Below are 21,023 nucleotides of genomic sequence, written 5' to 3'. Positions count from 1 at the left end.
TGACTGAGGTGAAGAATGCATTTTTCTCTCTTTCTCCCCATCTCTCTGCCTGTCTTTGTCACACTGAGGGCAGCCATCGCTGCTGCTTTTCCGAGAGCGATGCAGGGGCTTCCGTGGACATACATTCCATTTGAAGGGGCACACATGAAAGGAGAGAGCTTTCCCCTTCAACCTAATAGTTGACAATCCCATGGTTGCAAATATTCCTTGTGGTTTGTCCACCCTCGAAAGTTGCCATTCGTGCCTGGGGAACTGATCTTTATCGTCTAGAGATGAGCAGCGATGGCGGAGACAAAGGGCAGGCTGAGGTGGGGGCTGAGTGGCACAGATATATCCCAGCAGCATTTTTCTGTGCAACAGACTTTATTGCTAGTATTATATTATATAGAAGGTATTTCTATACATATATTCATGCAGTTGAATCTTGGGTTGTTAATTCCAGGGGGGTAGCCTTGTTAGTCTGTAGCAGCAAAATAGGTGGCACACACAATTCTGTGAAAGTTTATGTTGGAATAAATGGTGTTTGTCTTTCAGGCACCACCATTGGACTCCTATTTGACTTTAGGGTTGTAGAAGATACACGCAGTTTTGGAACATAAAACCTTATCTATCAGTTTTGGAACATAAAGATTCCGTCATGTTGAAAATACCATATCCCATTGGGGTCTACCGAGAAGAAGTCCCCTATAATCTCAAGTGTCAACGCACAGACAGACAGGTGTCTGGAGAAAACACAAAGAGGCAAAACGTTGAAGGAGTGCTGGCTATTCACAGCGGGAAGTCCTGCCCTCTACTTGCCACATACACCTGATTGTATGTGCACAAAGATACTTAATTTCACATACAGAACCCTGTTCTTTAAGGAAGGAAGTACACAGTTCAAGTGATCTATGATTTCTTTTGTCTTATCTTGGCACACCATTTTGGCCATCGTCACCTAAAAGTCAAATTTAGCGTTTCACTCTGGAGGGCGGATATGCTCCAAAGAGTGTCACTCATCTCAATTAGAACAATGAAGAAGTTAGCAGGATCCTATTAATTCAGTTGCTAAGTAACACAGACCCATACTAGTCTTGGATTCAAAATTTCTTCCCAGACTCATCTCCCATTTAAAATCTCTACTAAACAGCAGCCTCTCTCCCCATTGCCACTGCAACCACCACATTTACTCACAGGAAGCTGGCAGCATAGGAATCCGAGAGATTGGTGGTGCCTCCTTCTGAGGTGGCCCCGATACCCTCCAGCCAAATCCTTTTTCCAGGGATGTGGGAATGGACAACCTATTGCAAAAAGGAAAAGGCACAAGTGATTGGCAATCATGTGGGAGGAGGTGCTACCCATGAAATGGAAAGGTAAACCCAAGTAAACCTGCTTTGGATTGGCTAATAAGGCCAAAGGGTATGGAAAAGGCAGTCAGGATAGGACAGAACAGATATGAGGCTCAAAAGGAACATACCTATCATCATTCACCACCCATTTCCTTGCACCAATTCAGCTTTCTATTTCCTGCACTTGCATTAAAGTTGCTACTCCAATAGATAAAGCAGTTTTATATATTTCAGTGCCCATGGTACTATTCCTTTGTGTCCTGTGCCTCATGAGGAGCACCATACAGCAGACTAACCAACTAAGTATTGTTATGTTTCCTCTGCACTGGCTATCTGTGGATACATCTCTTCAAAGTCCTCTCTCCTTGCAGAAGAAGAGAACATGCACCTAAGCAACTGCTATAGGAAATGCACCTTTTCTGATTCAGTGTCTCATTTGCAGAGGGAAGAATCCCTCCTGATTCCACTGTTTTCTCCCAAACCATGGCATGTCATGTGGCCACTAGGAAATCCTGCCAGAGCCACCATGACTTGGCCATCAATCACCCTCACTCAAAACAAAGGATGCACAGTATAGTTTTATGGCAGAATAGTTAAGGCACACATGCACATTTGCCATCACTGTCGCTTTGAAATGTTAACTGTAATTTCTTTACAAGTCTGGGCACAGAAAGTTGACCATTGCCAAGCAGTAGAGCTGTTGCACATACTGCCTTTTAAAAAACATGTACACATAAATATGGAACATGTGCATAAAACATATGTGTTTTCCAGTGCATGCATGATACAAGTGCATATGCCAGGGAGCTGGGATTAGCTGCAACCCCTTGATGCATTTACAGATGTGATATGCAAAGTGGTCTTGACATAACTAAAGCAGTAACAGCAAAATGAGAATTTTAAAAAATTGCTGGTTAGACCAGCTTCACAGTCTACATGACTGTGTCCCCGGCTTATTAGTTATCAAGTGTAGATGTTAATTATGTTAGTAACAACTATGGAGCAACCTCTTCTTTTAGCCATATCAGAGCCTATGACAAGCTCAGTCACATAATCTGGGACATAATACAGTGCCATGCTAGTCTTAGAGCAGCCGGTGCTTCCCCACTATGCCCAGATTCCAAGACGCAAGTTGGCCTGAATACCTGAAGATGCCTGAATACCTGCAGAAGTGAAACCGAGTGGCATCAGCATCCCCAGCCTGGGAAATGCCATTGTAACACGAGACCAACTTTGGCAGCACAAACTAGCCAGGACAAGACGGCGCCAGCAAACAAAAGCGCATCAGTGAGCACAAGGACATTAAGGATGCCAGCTTACAGCCCCTTCTGCCTCTGCACAGAACAGCTGACACAGTGCCTGGAAAGCCTGGCCATTAGCCAGAGCAGGCTTCATTACCTGGAAGCAGCATCTTGAAGCAGTGAAATGAGGGGAGAAAGTGCCGCATTGATTTACTTAGTGGCAAATGTCCCAATATTTGTGCTTGAGTCGATGAGCTTCTTGCCTCTCAAGCAGAGTAATAGATCCCTGTTGGGATCTGCTCGATAGCCCACATGAAAACATTACCCAAAAACAAGATGAAACATTGGCAGCTCATGAAACAAATCTCTTTTGATGAACCAACATTTCTAGTCAACAATGGATCAAATATTTCAGAGTTCCACAGAGAAGAACCATATTTCCCATGATGGACGGTGGCCAGGAAAAGTCTTCATCTTACTTCTTTGTTCTCTACAGGTCCCTCTTTATCCCTGCTGATCTTATTCTACAGCCTGTCTCAGTCCAGAGTAGCTATTCCTAAGGACTGTACTGTACTGTGCTGTACTGAGGACTGGGCTCAGCAGACTTTGGCTACAGGACAGTCCCTGAGAACTTTCATTACCTGCTCTCCAGCCTCATTCAACATTTCTTAGCCTAAGAAGTGGGATCTGCAGGGCCCAAGAACAACAAGGTCAGTCTCAAGGACAACACCCACTAGACCTTCCTAGCTCTGGACACATACTGCCCAGGCACCAGACTTCAGAGCAGTTGCAAGCTCCCCACCCTTGGAGACATGCTGCCCTCTTGCCCCAGCCATCCCTCTCACTCACGCACTTTCTGGATTTTCCTGATCTGGTCAGAGAGTGTGTCTAACAGGCGCGTTTTCAGGAAGTCCGTCACCTTGGCCACTCGGCCATCAAGGTAGTAACTGGAATGAAAACGAGAAGGCAACAGTCAGAGGGGCTGCAGCTCTCCCTCACCCTGGCTAAAGACCGCGCCTCTGATGCCTATATTGGGGCTCCCCAAAAACTGCACTACACAAGGTCCACTGTGGCTGGTAGCCTCTGAGTCCTCATAAGGCACTCTTTGCTTTGCCTTCTGCAATAGGCTGTCCTCTATGAATAGAACTCCTTGCCCATCCTTTCCCTTTCCTGAAGGACAATCCCAGGCCCATACTTTAATATTTCCTTGTCTCCCCTTGTCTAAACCTCCATATCCACCTGCCCTACCTGTCAGGACCAGCTCTCTCCTGTCTCCTGTTGTCCATCTAACAAACTGCACAGGGACTGCAGCATTGATGGTTTTAATGCACAAAGCCTAACATCACAAGATGATGAAAGGCAAGTATCAAATAATGACCACAGTGGGAGTACAGAGTACAGAGCCACTCCAGTCCCCAGACACGGCCACCTCATCAGACCAATCTGCACAGTCACAGGTATCTGTGCAACCCTGAACAGACTTACACTTTTCTAAGCCCATTTATTTCAATGCATTTGGAAGGGCATAACTCTGCTTAGGGTCTCCTCTTCATATCACACAGACCCCAAAGAGACAACTGGACCAGCAACAGGCAATGGGCATGTGTAGATCCCCATCACCACTAATCCCCATCTGCCCCTTGGTGCTTCCAAAGGAGAGTAGAATTTAATATCATAAAGCAAGAAATGAATTGTAGAGAAGGGAAAGGGGCCCGGACAGCTTTCAGAGAAAATACTTGTAGACAGTATGCAGACAGTAGATCTTTGCTGGAAAAGCACTGGGCGGATTTAGCCATCAGGTGAGGAAATCTTTAAATCGGAAAATACCAGACTAGGAAGTATGGGCTTTCCAATGCAGATGAGAGTTTTCTTTCCCACCAGTAACAAGTTCTTTCCATCCCTTTTATTTGCATCCATTTGAGCCCACCTCATTACCCCAACAAATAAATCACTTTGGGCTTTACTGTAACAGTCAACACAGACCTTCCCTACTGAAAACTGAAATCCCTAAGAGCAACAAGTGGCTTGTCATTAAGATGGAAATGTCCCCGAGGGGGCAGGGTGGTCAACAACAATAATGTAGAATAGCGATCCCCAACCTGTGGGCTGCGGACCACATGTGGTCCTTCGACTAATTGGAGGTGGGCCCCGAAGGACGCCTTCTCCCCCCCCCCCCGGCCCTTTACTTCATCCCCCCCGGCCCTTTACAACACACTTCGGGTGTCATTGTCTCCCATCACTCCCAGATGGGACTATCTCGTTACAGAGAAACAAGCTCAGGGTTGCCATTGATTTGTCATTGTCATGAGTTAAAATTTCCATGAAAATAAAATGTTCCTTATGTTCATTGTTGTGGCGTGTCTGTATCTTATTTTGAAGGGATGTTTAAACGTTACCATAGCGATGAGAGAGCATTAGGGCAGTGGTTGAGAGTAGAGGAGTAAACTACCCCCCCCCCACCGGGCCTCAGTAAAATTGTCAAGCGTTGAGTGGTCCCCGGTGATAAAAAGGTTGGGGACCACTGATGTAGAATAACACAGAAGGTAAAAATTGCATAGCATAAAATGTTTCTGTCACCTCTGGCAGTAAAGTGGAAAGTACTGTTTGGACAGATATCATGTGACTTCAGACCTATAACTGGCTAGTAGAGTTGCTATGAGGTTTGGAATTAAAAAATTAAAACACAAATTGTGTAAACTTTGACACAGCCTTCAATGGGCTCCATGCCCAGACCAGCATGGCCTATAAGCAAAGGAGAAGCACTCTGAGGAATCAGAAGTGTAGCAGCATTTGTTTGTTTCAGAAGTATCAGGAAAATTTTACATGACCCTTTGGCTAGTGTCAGGCATAAATGTGTGGAAGTGGGAGAGTGGGTTTCTTGGCTATTTTTACACCACTGTGCAGACAAGTAGGTTTCTAGGTTTCTCCTTCATTCTTTTTACCTAAAATGGACTTCATTTATCACGTAATACAAATATACTGATCCTGGTTAGTCATTGCCTGTTCCTAAGAGCTGAAAGCTCTTCATGCATATTATGGCAACTGGTCATTATAGCCAATAGGAAATTACCTGGTGGGCTGATGCCCCCCCCCCCACTGCCCCAGTCGCCACCAGTAGGCCAACTGAGCTAAGAATAAAAGGCACGGTTGCCAGTGGGTAGGGGAAATTTCTGGAGATTTGGGAATGGAGTCTGGGAAGGGCGGGATTTATGGAGGGGTGGGACCTCAGGGTGCAAACCCATAGAGCTCACCCCCCAAAGCACTTATTTTGTCCAGGGGAACTGGTCGCTGTCATCTGAAGATCAGCGGTAATTGCAGGAAATTCCCAGGCCCCACTTGGAGATCTTCCACTTGCAGAGCTGCACAAACAATTACAGAATAAATATAGCCAGGAAGATATGGTGGTAGAGCAGGAAATTAAGAGAATATACCTTCATAATTGCAATGTAATACCAGCTGTCACTGGTTCAAGGCCTTTTCACCTGTGACCTGAGTTGTTAAGAAGAAATCATTGCATTTTGCAAATCACAACAGCTTCTTTTCCATATGTACAACCTGAGTTGAATCCTTGGCTGCTGAGTCTCATAAATTCTTGTGGCATGGGACCCTCCCGGCCAGCACCTTCCTGAGGAGAGTGGACTCTATGGCCTTATATCGTATTGCGGTCCCTCCCAGACTCCACCCTCCAAATCCACAATCATTTCCCCAACCCAGAGCCAGCAAACCTATGACCCCAGCAGGGTTACACATGCCCGCACAAAGGTGGCTCCTGGTTTAGCAAGTCATAGGAGGATGCTCCCAGCCAAGCAAAGCATGTAGTCCAGCACAGTATGTAGGTGTCCTTGCCCTGGCCAGCAGAGCTGGGAGCCACCCAGTTGAACTGTGGGAGGTACAGGGTGGGCTAGCTGACTTTATCTCTCCCTCCCTTGTGGTTATGAGGTCTGGGTAGGCAAGGGGTAGGGCTAGTGTCCAGGGCTGCTTTTTTCCTCCCAGTCTACTCCTGCTAGCACAGAGTATTCAGCATCTTTGTTCTGCCAGTACCTCTTTCGCAGTAGGTCACTGAAGAGCGCTGGAAGGAGGCTGCCCCCTGCACGTATAATAGCTAAAAACACTGAAGTTCAAACCTGGGCCAACTGTATCACACCACACACCCATAGACATAAGTTTTGCCACTTACTTGCATGCGCCACAATGCAAGGGGGGGAAATGTAAGCCGTTGGCAGGCCTTGGAGTACTCTCTGCACAAAGTATAGCTTCATAGGCTTCAATATCTTTCCAGGCAGCATCCACAATTAATCCCCCCAAACCCATTAGCTTCAGATGGGATTTAATGAGCAGACTTCGATGGCTTCAGAGCAGCTGTTTTTGTTTTACTCCTCTTTATTGTAGAGAAACCTTTGCCCCATTATCTGACCCCTCCTTTTATTTCAGTTAATTGCATTAAAACAGCTTCCCAACACGCAGGAATTTCCATCTCCACTCCTGTTCCAGGAAGGTCTGCTTGGAATTAGAACCCCACCATCTCCTCTTCGCTCCCTGCCCCGCCTTTTATGGGACGTCCATGAAAAGGAGAGACTGGCAACCTCTGGACTAGGGATGGTAGAGGTTATCAAATATCTCCCCTTCCTATTTATGCTGTTCACTCTTTTATTTATGTCTGATAAACCTGATGATTCTCCCAAGTTCTTTTTTTCAGGCATCTTTGCAATTTTGCTGGGGGTGGGGGGAGAGTGTTTCAAATCATTTTCAATTATATGAGCTACATATCTGATTCCTCCATTGCTGCTCAGTTTATCACTTCTGTTTTTTTAATTTTAAAAGAAACTAGCATATGTAATATATATTGCTTTGCTCCAGAGCTAGTGCATACACAGCAGTTTGGGAAGGGAAAAAGCAAACTTACTCTTCTACCACAAAAAAGCAGCAAAACAACAGCAGTGATTGGGGTAGAGAAGTGATTTTTCTCCCTCAGCAGTAGTAACAGGGACAAGAGTAGTTGGTTAAAGACTTCCCAGTAGCCAATATATCTTTTTCCAATAGGTATCCTACCCCCAGTGAACACTACCCATTCTGTACAGGTGGGTATACACTGCATGCAGAAAACTGAATTAAGGCTAGTACTTGTAGAGCATTAACAAATAAACTCATTTTTGCTGCAGAGTGGAAGTACAGAGTGCCCTCAATAGATGGGCTTTGTCCTTAGTGGGAGAGAGAGATGTATACCAACCATCCAGATGAGCAGACATTCCATCAAAGGCGATTACACATCAGCCTGTGTTCTTCCACTGTGCTCAGCAAAGCTTGAGGCCTTCCTCCAGCTCAAGAAGCCTCACTTCAGCAGAACTGCATAAGTTGGAGGAAGGGTTCAAATTTTGCTGAGCAAAGTGGTAGGATAAAGCCAGTGGATCATTTCCAGTTCTTTTCTTCCTTTTCAGGCACATGTTCTAGAGTTAATCTTTCTCCACTGTGTTCTCAATGCAAATTGTTTCGGCAAACATTTCATTTGCTCTAGTCTAGTTCAATAATCTACATCAGGGATGACCAAACTACGGCTCTCCAGATATCCATGGAATACAATTACCATGAACCTTTGTCAGCATGGCCATTCTAGCAGGGGCTTATAGTGACGGCAGACCATGGACATCTGGGAAGCCACAGTTTAGCCACCCCTGATCTACATGATACCTAACATATACTACCCAAGTCTTCTTGAGAATATCACACTAATACATACCACACAGGTTACCTCATAGATATAGATAATAAAAACCCAGTCTAGATAAGTTTTCAGATCCATTCCATTTATGTCTGTTCTACAATGTTCATTTTCTGTGACAGTTAACAGACATTATGAAGAAGACAGCCCCAAGCCTTTGTTCAAACAGAAACATACTATTTGGGAAAGGGGGTTTCCCTTTCTCATATGGAGTGTGTTGATCACTAACTTTTACTATCAGCTGTACTGACATCTCGGAGATGGTTCCAGAACTGCCAGTTAAGCAACCTGATGTACCCCTCTGTGGCCTGGAGGACAGAAATACCCATACAAATCATGGCCATCTTTGCCCAGCACCATTCTGAAGAAGTCAACAAATAACACAGAAGCAACAAGATCCTCAGGATAGAAGCTATCATGGCTGACCACCTGATTCCTACCTGCTCCAAGGCTATTTTGTATATCCTGTACAGCCATATCTTCCAGGGAAGTTTATGAACCTCATTCCCAACAACAGTAACTACCTGTCCTCAGGAATTATACGCAAGGCACCCCAGTGCTCTGATGAGACTGGTTGCAATGATGTCACCAAATCAGGGCAACTCCATTCTGTTCAGGTCACTTAAATGCCTTCCAAAGCCATCACACAGTATCATCACAGAGTAGAGGCACGTGGTTTTCAAGGTAACTTGTGCAAAAAGCAAACTGTGTTTTGTCATTCTGATACATCCAGGTGAGTAGCCATGTCGGTCTGAAGCAGCAGAATCAAATCTGAGTCCAGTGACACCTTTAAGTCCAGATGGAGCACAGTGACAGCGTTTGAGTTAATCACTGGGGATCCATCTGTCCATTAGTCTCCAATCTTGACATATTTGTATTTTCCCCTAGAGTTGAACCCAAGCAAATGATAATCTTACAAATTTAGCTTGTTATTCCTGTATCGCCCTGGAATCCGTTAAACATCTTCATCATGCTGTGTACTAATTTATTACTCACTCTCTGCCTACAAGTGTGGACAGGAAAATTCCCTTAAATAAAAATCTGTTGGTCTCAACGGTGCGACTGGACTCAAACTTTGTTCTTACCATCCTGATACTGCTCTGATGGCTTCTTCTGATTCTCATCATTTTTCTTCTCAAGAGTGTCTCCCACTGACTCAGCCCTAACTGCATCAACTCAGGGGCAGCATTAATCCTACGGTTAACTCCTCACAATGGGAGGCAAGAGGTAAGCATTACATGATCTCTCCTCTATGGCAGAGCCTTGGCTGTCTGCCAGAAGCATGCTAGTTCCTTTTCCCAGAAGCCCTGCATTGACAGCAAAGCATGCAAGGGTTAGGCTCACCTTTTGGACCTGTTCTTAGTCTATCCTGAGCATCACATAAACTGACCTTTAAAGCAATAGGGGCATTAACATTCCTGCCTGCTTAACTCACTCATACGCACACTCACACAAGCATGCATGCATGCAGATGCTTCCCAAACACATGTTCTGCTGCCTCACAAGCATTTGCCAGCTAGACAAAACCCTTGTTCAAGGCTAGCAATTGTGTTTCCTTTGGGAAGGGAGAGAGTAGTCTACAGAGCTTGTGTTTGTACATAAGGCAGTGCCCTATCCCGGTCAGGTTCAATCTGTGCTTCCAGCCCAAATTAGTCCTCATTGTCACATGGTTAGTAATGCCAGAAAGGAGGAAGAAAAAGGAATACCTACTGTTGCCAGGTAACCGCATCCACCGTATTGCCTGCCACCTTCATGAACCTATGAGATGCAGAAAACATGTAAGCCGTTGGCCATGGAATAAGTCCAAGCATACACACTCACACATGCCCCACGTGTACAAGTGTGACTGACAGCTATGCAATACCCCATCCACACTGAGACATCTTGGCAGAGACTGACTTTAAAGTGAAACACTCATATTTCATGCAATTCTGTCCCCAAAAACTGCTGGGGAGAGTTAAGCTCCCTCTAAATGGGGAAGCTGGAAGATTCTCAGGGCATGATGTTAACACCGCTGGGAGGTCTGTTGGCCTATGTGTGTGTGTGTGTGTATTTAAGGTTTCACTACCTATGCACATTTTATTTTGTAATTCGATTTGAGTCCCCAATGTGAGAGAAAGGGAGGGCAAAACATTCAATTAAACAAACACTTAAGTGGCTTCAGTTTGGAACCTGCAGCTATGTCAGACATATAGCCCAGGGGTGGAACCAGCCCATTCAGTACTCTTATCTGGTCTGTGAGCAACTGGGGGGAGACCAGTCTGAATGTGGACCAGAGGGGTCTTTTAAGGTATTATACCCCCTGCCGAGGTCCCTCTCTTCCCCCAACACAGGCCTCCCAGATCTCCAGGGATTGGCAACCAAAAGGGGTGAGGAGGGCTGGTTTGGCCCTGAGATGTGTGCAGTCAGTCCCTTCGGGGCCAGCCTGCTGCCCTTGGCTGAGGTGCCAGGCTCCTCCTCCCACTCCTGTTCCCAGTAAAGTGCTTTGGGTTCCTGCCTCTGTCTCCTGGGCTGCTGGAAAGATGGCTGATTGTTCATGTGCAGCCGGCAGAATCTCTTTGGTCTCACCTCTTCCCATTTGCAGGCAGCCTGAGGAAGGCACCTATAGGCACAGCCTTGTGAAAAGCCACTGGCTGGTTTGCCAGATGTGCCCACTTACATTATTTAACTGCTATATCACCCTCCCAGCGGATTGGCTCAGGGCGGTGTACATGTGAACAGAGTACCTGGCCAGGTGCAATGTGTGCAGCACCCCAGGCAAGAGAGAAAAGCTCAGTGCTTGTGTCAGGGGCACAATGTGTGCAGAATGCCAACAAGGGGGGGACCAAACTGGGTGAGCTGGAGCCTGCTGACATGCTAACCCAAATGTGTGCAGCTCCTCTTCTGCCTCCCTCCCTTGGAAACACGGAGAGGCTTAAATAAGAGGCAAAGCCCAAATGCACACATGCTCCAAGTCACCCTTCACACAAATACTGCCTTACTGCCTTATGTCTGAATGGAAGCAGAGGTGAGGGAGGCGGTGAGGCAAACATCAGGGACCAGAGCAAGCATTCAAAAAGGTCTGTTGGGTTTGCACATGGCAGAGGCAGGTACCGGATGTGTGGCTGTGCACTTACATATTTTGGGAGTTTGGATACTGACATGGAGCTGGCAGGAAATAAAAGTCTGCAAGAGGCAATAAAAGAGGAGCTGGCATCTCTGCAGAGTGACAGCACTTGAAGACTGCCTGTGATGCTGGGGAGTTCCCTTGTGGTTCAAACTTGTTGTTAAGTTTGGGACTTCTATAGAGGGAGATGAGGGATTGGGTTGCCACAGCCTCCCCTCTCTTCCCCAAACCCTGTGGACCATAGCAGTTTCTTTCAGGCAGGGCTTGCTGGGTCCCCCTGTCTTTGGCTGCTGCATCTGTGAAAACGGAATGCTGCCCTTCATGTGCCAGCTCATCAAAGCTTCTGAAATGTGTTATCCTTTAAAGAGCCACAAGAGTCTCTGGTTGTTGCACCTTGATTGTCAGTGTGGTTACTTAGATGCTCAGGAGGGGTGTGGGTCACGGTCAGTGGTAAAATATTTCTGGTACCCGGCATTACATTTTATGGCACACATGGCCTAGTCTGATAAAGGGATATTTATGCCAGATCCAGCTATCATAACAAAAGAGTGACACCTCTGGTCTAGAGAATGCCTAGTCCAAAGGGCCCAACTTGGATACAGTCACTCTGTCAGCACTTTCCTTTCTGGAGGGCAAGCAAATGTCAATGGTGGGCATCTGTCAATAAGCAGTTGTATATTGTGGAATGGTAATGCCACATCTCTATCGCATGGAATGCTGAAGTCTGCCATGGAGTCTCTTTTTTCCCCCCATGGGAAATACAGCAGCTGGAAAGGGAGGAACTTTGAGCAAGAAACAGGGGAAACTTAAATAATTAGTCTGCGGAAACAAAGGGGTAACAAAAACCATTATTATAAGAGAAGGAACAAGTCAGAGGCCATACTAGAAGAACACTTAGAACTAGCGATCGAAATCTCCTCAGGATCCCCAGCCCCAAAGAAGTCAAATTGGTCTCAATCAGGGCTTTGCAGGACCGTAAGTGATTCTGCAGGGCCTGTAAAATTGAGTTTTGTCTTTCTCTCTAAAACTGTAGGATTTGAGGACGGCCAATGAAGCTGTTGGGTAGTAGGTTTAGGATGGGAAAAAAGGAAATGCTACTTTACGCAGAAAGTGATTAAAATATGGAATTTGCAGTCAAGAGGATGGAGTGATGGCCATGGGAATAAACAGCTTTAAAAGGGGATAAGATAGATTCATGGAGGATAAGTCTATCAATGGCTACTAACCATAGTGATTGAAGGAAACTTCCACATTCAGAGGCTCTGAACCTCTGAATCCCAGAGCAACATCAGGGGAAGGTCCCATCTTCTATGGCCTGTTGGTTGGCCACTGTGTGAGACAGGATGCTGAATCAGATGGACTATTGGTCTAATCCAGCAGAACTCTGGCCCCCCTAGTCAATGGATTTCTGACAGCAGCAGTGAATAGTGGCTGAGAGCCTGAAATCCATTGCCAGCCAGAATATGCAGTGCTAATGGGCTAGACAAGCCAATGGTCTAATTCAATATAAGGCAGCTTCATATATCTGAGGATGCAGTTCTGCCAGCACAATTATATGGGACTAAGCCCTGTTAAACCCTGTAGGATTTCCTTTTAACTTAATAAGCATAGAAGCAGACAGATTATCACTGATGCTCCCTGATCACTGTGGTTAAAATATGGTGTTTGGGGGGGGGGGGGAGAGGGGTAGAAATCAGTACCAAATCTTCAATTTCTAAAAATAATAGCTGTCTGGCTTGGATCGTGGGAAAGCATACAGCATTTTCCTGTATCTCGCTCTGTTCTAACAGTTTCTTCCAGCCCTCAGAACAATTTCTGAGATCACAGGACTCAGTTGGGGCACTGATGTTTGGAGGGGGAATGTCTGAACTCACCCTGCCCCTTCTCTTCCATCAGCAGAGCTGTGCTTTCAGAAGACACAGAAAGAGCAATTTTACCCCCTTCCTGCCATGCTCTGAGCCACAAGGGTCAGAAAGGATGGCAGGAACACAGAGGAATTAGGAGAAATCATAATGCTATGCACACCTGCCGGGCTGATTCTACACAAGAGTTTTCCCCCTATGGTGTTCGTAATACCAGAGTTATTGATGCTGAATCCACACTTACAACAGAGGTTCCATATGCCACAAGGTAGTCTGTTTTTTCATTTATCATGATTTCCCTATCTCACCAGATGCAGATTACATCAATACCTGTCCCATTCTGTTGTCATGCCACGGTCATGATTCTCTGCCCGTTTTTAAAAAAATATTGCATGCATAGCATTCCTCAAGAATAATGCAATACAACACTTTAAAAAATCCAAATCCTGAGAATTTGCATAGTGCAGCTCCAGAAAACACAAAACCTTTGGGTAATTCTAAACTTATCTACAATGAAAAGACTGACTGGCCTCATTATTTCGGCAAAAGGAAGACAGCAGTTCAGGAACTTTTCAAATTCTGAGAAAACATAGCAAAAAAATTGCTATTAAATTTGTCATAATGTACTATAACAATGCCCTAATTTACCAAAATATTTTTTTTTAATCTCAGTGTTGCTGTCAGTTAGACCACTACAGCAATTTACTGTGAAAATAAAGAGGCGGGGAGCAAAGGGGGTGTTTCCCATCATTCAAACACAAGAAGAAGAAGAAGAGTTGGTTCTTATATGCCGCTTTTCCCTACCCGAAGGCGGCTCAAAGCGGCTTACAGTCGCCTTCCCATTCCTCTCCCCACAACAGACACCCTGTGAGGTGGGTGAGGCTGAGAGAGCCCTGATATCACTGCCTGGTCAGAACAGTTTTATCAGTGCCGTGGCGAGCCCAAGGTCACCCAGCTGGATGCATGTGGGGGAGCGCAGAATCGAACCCGGCATGCCAGATTAGAAGTCCACACTCCTAACCACTACACCAAACTGGCTCAAGGTGTACTTCCATTCTAAATACATGAAAAATATAGTCCCACCAATGTGTGTGTGTGTTAAGTGCCATGAGGGCGACCTTATGAATTCCAGTCTTCCCAAATGTCTTATTGTTAACAGCCTCGCTCAAGTCTTACAGACTGAGGGCCATAGCAACCTTTATAGTTTCAATCCATCTTCATCTTTTCCTGATGCCTTCAACTTCTAGCATTATTGTCTTTTCCAGTGACTCTCATGACCAAAGTATGATAGCCTCAGTTTAGTCAGGGGGAAAAATCTTTTCAGGGTTTTTATTTTTTAAAGCAGTTCTTAGCAGAAAAAAATGGACTGTTCAAAATTTGTTCAGGAATGGAGACCTACATCATGTGAAAATAAAATAAAATAAAGGTGTACAACTAGAGTTTATAAAATGGTGAAAGATCTCTGTGTGGAATTAGGTCTCTAGCTTGTAGATGCAGGTCTCTTGTCTTATGCACCAGATAGGACAAAAATAGGAAGAGAGAGGGTACTCTATGGCGAGACTTTGATATCTTTTTACCCTCTATAGGTTTCTTTACGGCTGAAGACATAGTCAGAGGAAAATCAAAAAGGAAACTGCTTTGGAGGACACACAAAAAAGCCTTGGCTGAAAAGGAAAATAAAAATAAAAATCAGTTGCTGCAGAGTTTTTTGCCTTAAAAGGTACTAATGCCCAACCTCTCCATGCCCTCCATTATATGAAAAAACATCCACTGGCAACTAGCCAGAAAAGGGGAGAATTGGTCAAGCCACTGGAAAACTAGCCAGCTGGTAACTCTAATGAAGCCAAAACTCTCAATTCTTGGCATCTCAAGCTTGATTCGTTTTCCTGGCCCAGACCATGTGGCCAAGGGCCAGCTCAAACCTGCAGGGGAAGATCAAAATAAGATTGCTGCACAGCATCTCCCACTGCACATGGTTGGAGTCACTCAGCCCTGTTCCCACACAGGTTGAGGGTTGGCCTACCAGCTGCATTAATGGCTTCTGTTTGCTGTTGGAACAGAGGACACTGTTACCCCTTACTCTCCCTTGCAGGCATCTCCACACAGAAAACTATGCAGAGTAAAGAGCTAAGGGCCCCCTTCACATGATCACTGCCCCAATCAAGCCTTCAGCCCTTAACTGTGTTCCATTATGAAATAAAAAAATTACACACCTCTCATATAATGTACAGTTTGGTCCTCCTCTCTCTGGTTCATGGCATGTACAAAATGCTCACAGCACAGTAGTTCATGACACTATGCAATTAACACAGGACAGCTGGAATGCAGGACACTCAATCTACTCTGCCATCTAGGACTGTTCAGCATGGCCTGTTCACCAGGGGCACATCCATTGTAAGCACAAAATGAAAGAGAAGACTAATTGGCAGGCCTATGAAATGACCTTTACTTCTAATTAAAAATGTTACAGTCTCAACAAGTTTTCCGTATTAATTTTCAGTTGTAGCTATTCTTCCGGACGTACACCTATTGCTCTTTCGCTTTATGTTAAAGGCAACGGAAGACTTTTAATTTTCTTAAATGCATTAAGTGCATTTCACTCATCCTTCATGATCCATGTAGTATTAAATCTCTCAAGATGGTAAAGATGGCTACTGCTCATGTATATACTGTCCGTCCCCCCCTCATTTGTCCATTTGCATCAATTTTTCACAACAAAAATGTCCTTTTTCTTTAGGTTAAATATTCAGTTCTTTCTTACATTCCCATCCCTTGACTATCAACACTTTATAAATATCCTTTGAATTTTTCCCAGACTTCAGTTAAACTCCTGTACAACTGAAGGCACAAACAAAAGACCAGACCAATACCAAGAAGCATGGTTCTGTTATTCTCAGTGACTTTGATATTCTGATTGTATTACCACAAGCTATACAGACATTTCCCATCTTTGGAATAGTGTCACATAGCTAAACTATGCACAACAAAATCTAAATCCAATACGACCTTTAAGACCAACAAAGATTTATTCAGTGTGTGCTTTTGTATGCATGCACACTTTCCGAGGTGGGCCTCCTCGGTACTATTTTGTTGTGCTACTTCAGACCAAGACAGCTTCCCATTTGAACATAGCTAAACTGTGTTTCATGCACTGTCTTTTGTAAGAAGCATCACTGCTGCTCAATGAGTGATTCCTCCCATTTACCATGAATGTTCTCTTTACTAATAGTAGTTTTTATGTTTCGTTTTTGCTAAATCCTATTTGTTTCCATTCAGTTTAGCATAACTAAAAAGTCTTGTTTTATTCTTCATTTTGACCTACTTTTTTCTCCATTTTATATATTCTACAGTTCTGCTACACTTAGTTTCAACTCTTTCAACTGTGCTACACAATGGCCTATTATGCACGGCCACTGAAACGGCAGCATGGAGAATGCGGAGGAGGAAGAAGCGAAGCAAACCACTTATGCATGGGACGGAACATAATGGCGGCAAAACCCAGAGAATCCGGTTATGCACACGGTTACTCTGGAGCCACTTCTGGTTGCGCCCTGGTCCCGGGAAGCTCCACTTTCTTCCGCATCTCACTAACGTGGCTTTTTCGGCAGCATATGTAGACTCTGCGCCCGGTTGCCGCCTGCAGCGTGCATAATTGGTGATTTTAGCCGCCGCCATTCCACCACAAATGCGGACCTTCCACTCCGTGCATAATGGGCCAATGAGATAGATAGTGCTTTGTGGACCATCTTTTCCCAGAATGAAAGGAGTCAATTTTATAGAACACTGCATCAGAAAGAGACACAACTGCTTCTTAAATTACATTTTTCCTAAAAGCAAGTCTGCTGCAAGAATCATGTACCTTTCCCACAATTATTCTCTACCCCACCTGTTGATTCTCAAGATGTGTGAGGAACCTGCTAGTGTTTCTTTTAAAAAGACTAGAACAGTGGTTCTCAACCTGGGGTTCAAGACCCCTTTGGGAGTCAAACAACCCTTTCACAGGGGTTGCGGCAGGGCCACTCCTCCTGCAGGTGCCGGCACTCAGCCACCAGCTGCTCCAGCAGTTCCTCCAATGCAGCACAGTCTCCCACCAGGCACTTCCATTGGTGGCACAGCTCAGCAGGACAAGAGGCAAAACTGAAAAAACTGAGAAACCTTGGGGGGGAAAACAATTTACATACAATCATGAACAATGGATCTTCACGTCATTGGTCAGTTTCAGTTTAATTTCTGTGAAATAACACTTGCATAATTTTATGATTGGGGGTCAGCACATCATGAGGAACTGCATTTAAAGGGTCGCGGCATTAGGAAGGTTGAGAACCACTGGACTAGAGGATTCTGAAGTGGAAGGGGGAAGTTTCCTGAAGGGGAGGCCAAAGCTTGGGAAAAACGGGATAGTTAAATATAGACCACACTTCCTCCACTGAATCACCTAGTTGAGATAATTAATCTATTCTGAATATTCAGTTATTGGACAATTTGATTCTCATCTGAGGTAATGCCTTCTAATTGTTATGTTTAGTTTGCCCATGTGAAATGTTATTTTTAAAACTTTGCCAAATTTGAAGTGTACAATGCCCATCCAGTCCTGATCTATTAGAACATTTCCCTGTCAAAAAAGACTGATTTCCCCTGTTGTCCTCTTCATAAATCTATGCCAGCTACTAGGTATTACTCTATTTTCCCATAGGTGCTTAAAAGAGATTGATTTATAACACATTCTAATAACTCCCAGGGTACAAAAGTCAAACTAATAGGTCTATAACTCCTTAAGATCTACTTTCTTGCTTCTTAAATACAGACATGATATTTGCCCTTTTCCATTCTTCTGAGACTTCTTCTTTCTTCAACAAGGACTCAGAGATAATTGCTAGGACCCTGTGAGATTTCTTCAGCATTTGATGGTTATTCTTTGATGTGTGCCTTTCTGCCCCTACTCACATCTGTTTCCCCTCCCTGTTTGTCATATATCTACTATAAAAAGCACATAAGTCTACGGAATGCATAAAAAAGAGAAATGTGAATTGGCAAGCAGGAAAAGGAATGGTTCTAGAGTCTAGACCATTATGCTACCTGGGTGTCAGATAATTAGTTCTTAGGTAAAAGTTTAAGGTCTGCTTTACAGAAGGCTCCCCTGAGCCTTCGGGGAGGGCGGTATATAAATCTAAATAAATAAATAAATAAATAAATAATAAGCATAAGAAAGCCTAGTAATATTAGGTGTAGTACTATGTTCCCCAAGAGCCTCTTGTAGTGCAGAGTGGTAAGGCAGCAGACATGCAGTCTGAAAGCTCTGCCCATGCGGCTGGGAGTTAAATCCCAGCAGCCAGCTCAAGGTTGACTCTGCCTTCCATCCTTCCGAGGTCGGTGAAATGAGTACCCAGCTTGATGTGGGGTAAACGGTAATGACTGGGGAAGGCACTGGCAACCCCCCCCATATTGAGTCTGCAATGAAAACGCTAGAGGGCATCACCCCACGGGTCAGACATGACCCAGTGCTTGCACAGGGGATACCTTTACCTTCACCTTACTGTGTTCCCCATAATGTTTGGATGCAGTGGTCAAAAACAAGCTGAAACTGAATCCAGACAAAACAGAGGTTATATTTATTGGCAATGCTGATGTTCCAGTGGGGAGTGATTTGTCTGTTCTGGATGAAACTTCTATAATCTTATCCAGTCAGGTAAAGAGCCCAGGGACATCTTAGATCCAACTTACTGCTATCAAAACAGGCTGGCATTATTGCCTCTTCCTTAGACTTAGTGAATCTGATCATATTGAGTCTTGCAACCTTTTTTCCAGACTGAATTATTGCCCTGGCTGCTCTTGAATCCAACTTGGAAGCAGCAATTGGTGCAGAATGCTGCCAACCTCCTATTGGCTGGCATTGTGCTTTATTCACACACTCTAGGCTTAATTCAAGATGCTAGTTCTTACCTATAAGGCTCTTAATGATCAAGGACCAAATACCCGGAAGACTGTTTCTTTCCACAAGAGCTCACACAGTGATTCTGAAATTCCAACAAAACCCTTCCTGATGCTGTCTGGTATATACAGCAACTGGTTCCCACTTTGAGGAACAGTTTATAAGAGGAAATACATGAAGCCCCTGCCTTGCAGAAAATTCACAAGGCCAGTGCTACTCTCTATGGCCATGTGGTCAACGAAGACAAGTATGACTCTTGTATATTATAAAATCAGAGTCCAGTGGCATCTTTAAGATCAACAAAGATTTATTCAAGGCGTGAGCTTTCGAGTGCAAGCACTCTTCCTCAGACTATGAAGATCATGACAGTGGGAATATATAAGCAAAAGTTAATCCTGTTAAATTAGTAAACTGTGTCATAAAATCCAAATATAGCCATATGATAATTCTAAACCAGCCAATCAGTCCCCTCGAATTCAGTTGTAGTTCACAAAAACATAGGAGAAATAAAACTGTCTATGTTAGTGATTACACTTTACCATTTGTTGCTTGCCCCATCTGCCTCCCAAGCGTGAAACATTCCTACAAGTAGAAGCTGAGCTGGCAACTATCTTGTCCTGAGACCAGAAAGTAAAATTCAAAATTACATTAACTAGCAAATTAGGACCCAAAAGTATTATGAACAGAAAGCCCAAGCGATAACTAATAAGGAGCAGTGAAAACATTATGAAGGATCACAATCACTGAGGATATTTGGGGAAACAGGATATAATTTACCTAGGAACCCATTTTGGTTGTGATTTATTTATGTTATGAATTTAGATGATTTATAAAGTTTTGAATCATTATAAAAAGAAGAAATAAAAAGATCCATTATTGATTTGGAATAGCCTTGACAATTTCTATATATATTTTTTGGGAGTGGAGTTACCACAAGGAATTGACGGTTCGATTGGATAAATGAAGTATATCAATCAATAAATGCAGCTAAGACAAAGAGCTCAGCATCTGAAACTCATTCCTCAGGGGCACTGACAATTCAGGGGAAATGGGAACTGAGAACAGTTGGCATGGATATGGGACAAGAAGCAAAAGGTTTATTTGCCAGGAAAGTAGGTTTATGCTAGATATACGGCAACACTTCCCAAATGAGAAAGTGGCCAGGCAATGTTGCCCAAGGAGGCTTGCAGAACCTCCTCTGCTGGTTTAGAGGAAGACATGATGGAATTGCACTTTTGCAAACATTGCAACAATGTGGGGGCTTGAGTTAGTGATACTTGAGAATTTTTTTAGCTTCCCGATTCTCCAAGCCCACATCTGTTTGTTGAAAGATACTGTGAAATATTACTTCCCTCTTGAAGCAAACAGGATCAAGGTTATGGATACAATTATTGATATAGATAAAAACTGTCAAGATATGTGATGCCCAATATGATCTGTCCTGTGATCAATGCCGACAAGAGTGACAAGGCACCTCCATGATGCATATTCAACTCATAGTGTTTAGAAGGATTATGTGAATCTAAAATTTATACTGTGCAGAGATGTTAAGAAAGGATAAAACTGCAATGAATATATACTTAAAATAGCCTTAAAAGAGGAGAGATGAATCAAAGGAAGAATAGGGAGCAACTGCAGCAAAGAAAGGCCACTTACTTCAGACCTGCGGGTGTTTTTTTCCCGTCTCTTGTGAAAAACAATTTTTGTACATGTTCATCTTTATTATGTGATCAAACATCTACCGCATAAGAGAGCCTGGTAATATACTTCATCTCAGTTTCACACTTTGAAAACGTTTTTATTACTCAGGCTTCCGTTGCTAGGGAAGCTGAACGTTTGGC

At 44.1% G+C, this 21,023-nt stretch overlaps 1 protein-coding gene across 1 annotated transcript in view; it reads right to left on the bottom strand.

The window, feature by feature from the left end:
- The window catches only part of HPSE2 (heparanase 2 (inactive)), a 134,023-nt gene that overhangs the window by 15,200 nt on the left and 97,800 nt on the right, over positions 1-21,023 (bottom strand). Inside the window, exons 6-8 of the mRNA XM_077349407.1 lie at positions 9,996-10,043; positions 3,423-3,516; positions 1,174-1,280 (exon numbers count right to left, since the gene is read on the bottom strand). Of these exons, the coding sequence (XP_077205522.1) occupies positions 1,174-1,280; positions 3,423-3,516; positions 9,996-10,043 (249 nt within the window). The remainder of the gene's footprint in view (positions 1-1,173; positions 1,281-3,422; positions 3,517-9,995; positions 10,044-21,023) is intronic.

Source organism: Paroedura picta, chromosome 8 (assembly GCF_049243985.1).
Source record: "Paroedura picta isolate Pp20150507F chromosome 8, Ppicta_v3.0, whole genome shotgun sequence".
Classification (NCBI taxonomy): domain Eukaryota; kingdom Metazoa; phylum Chordata; class Lepidosauria; order Squamata; family Gekkonidae; genus Paroedura; species Paroedura picta.
Note: the sequence above shows the minus strand (reverse complement) of the source record. Positions and strands in the feature narration are given on the sequence as shown.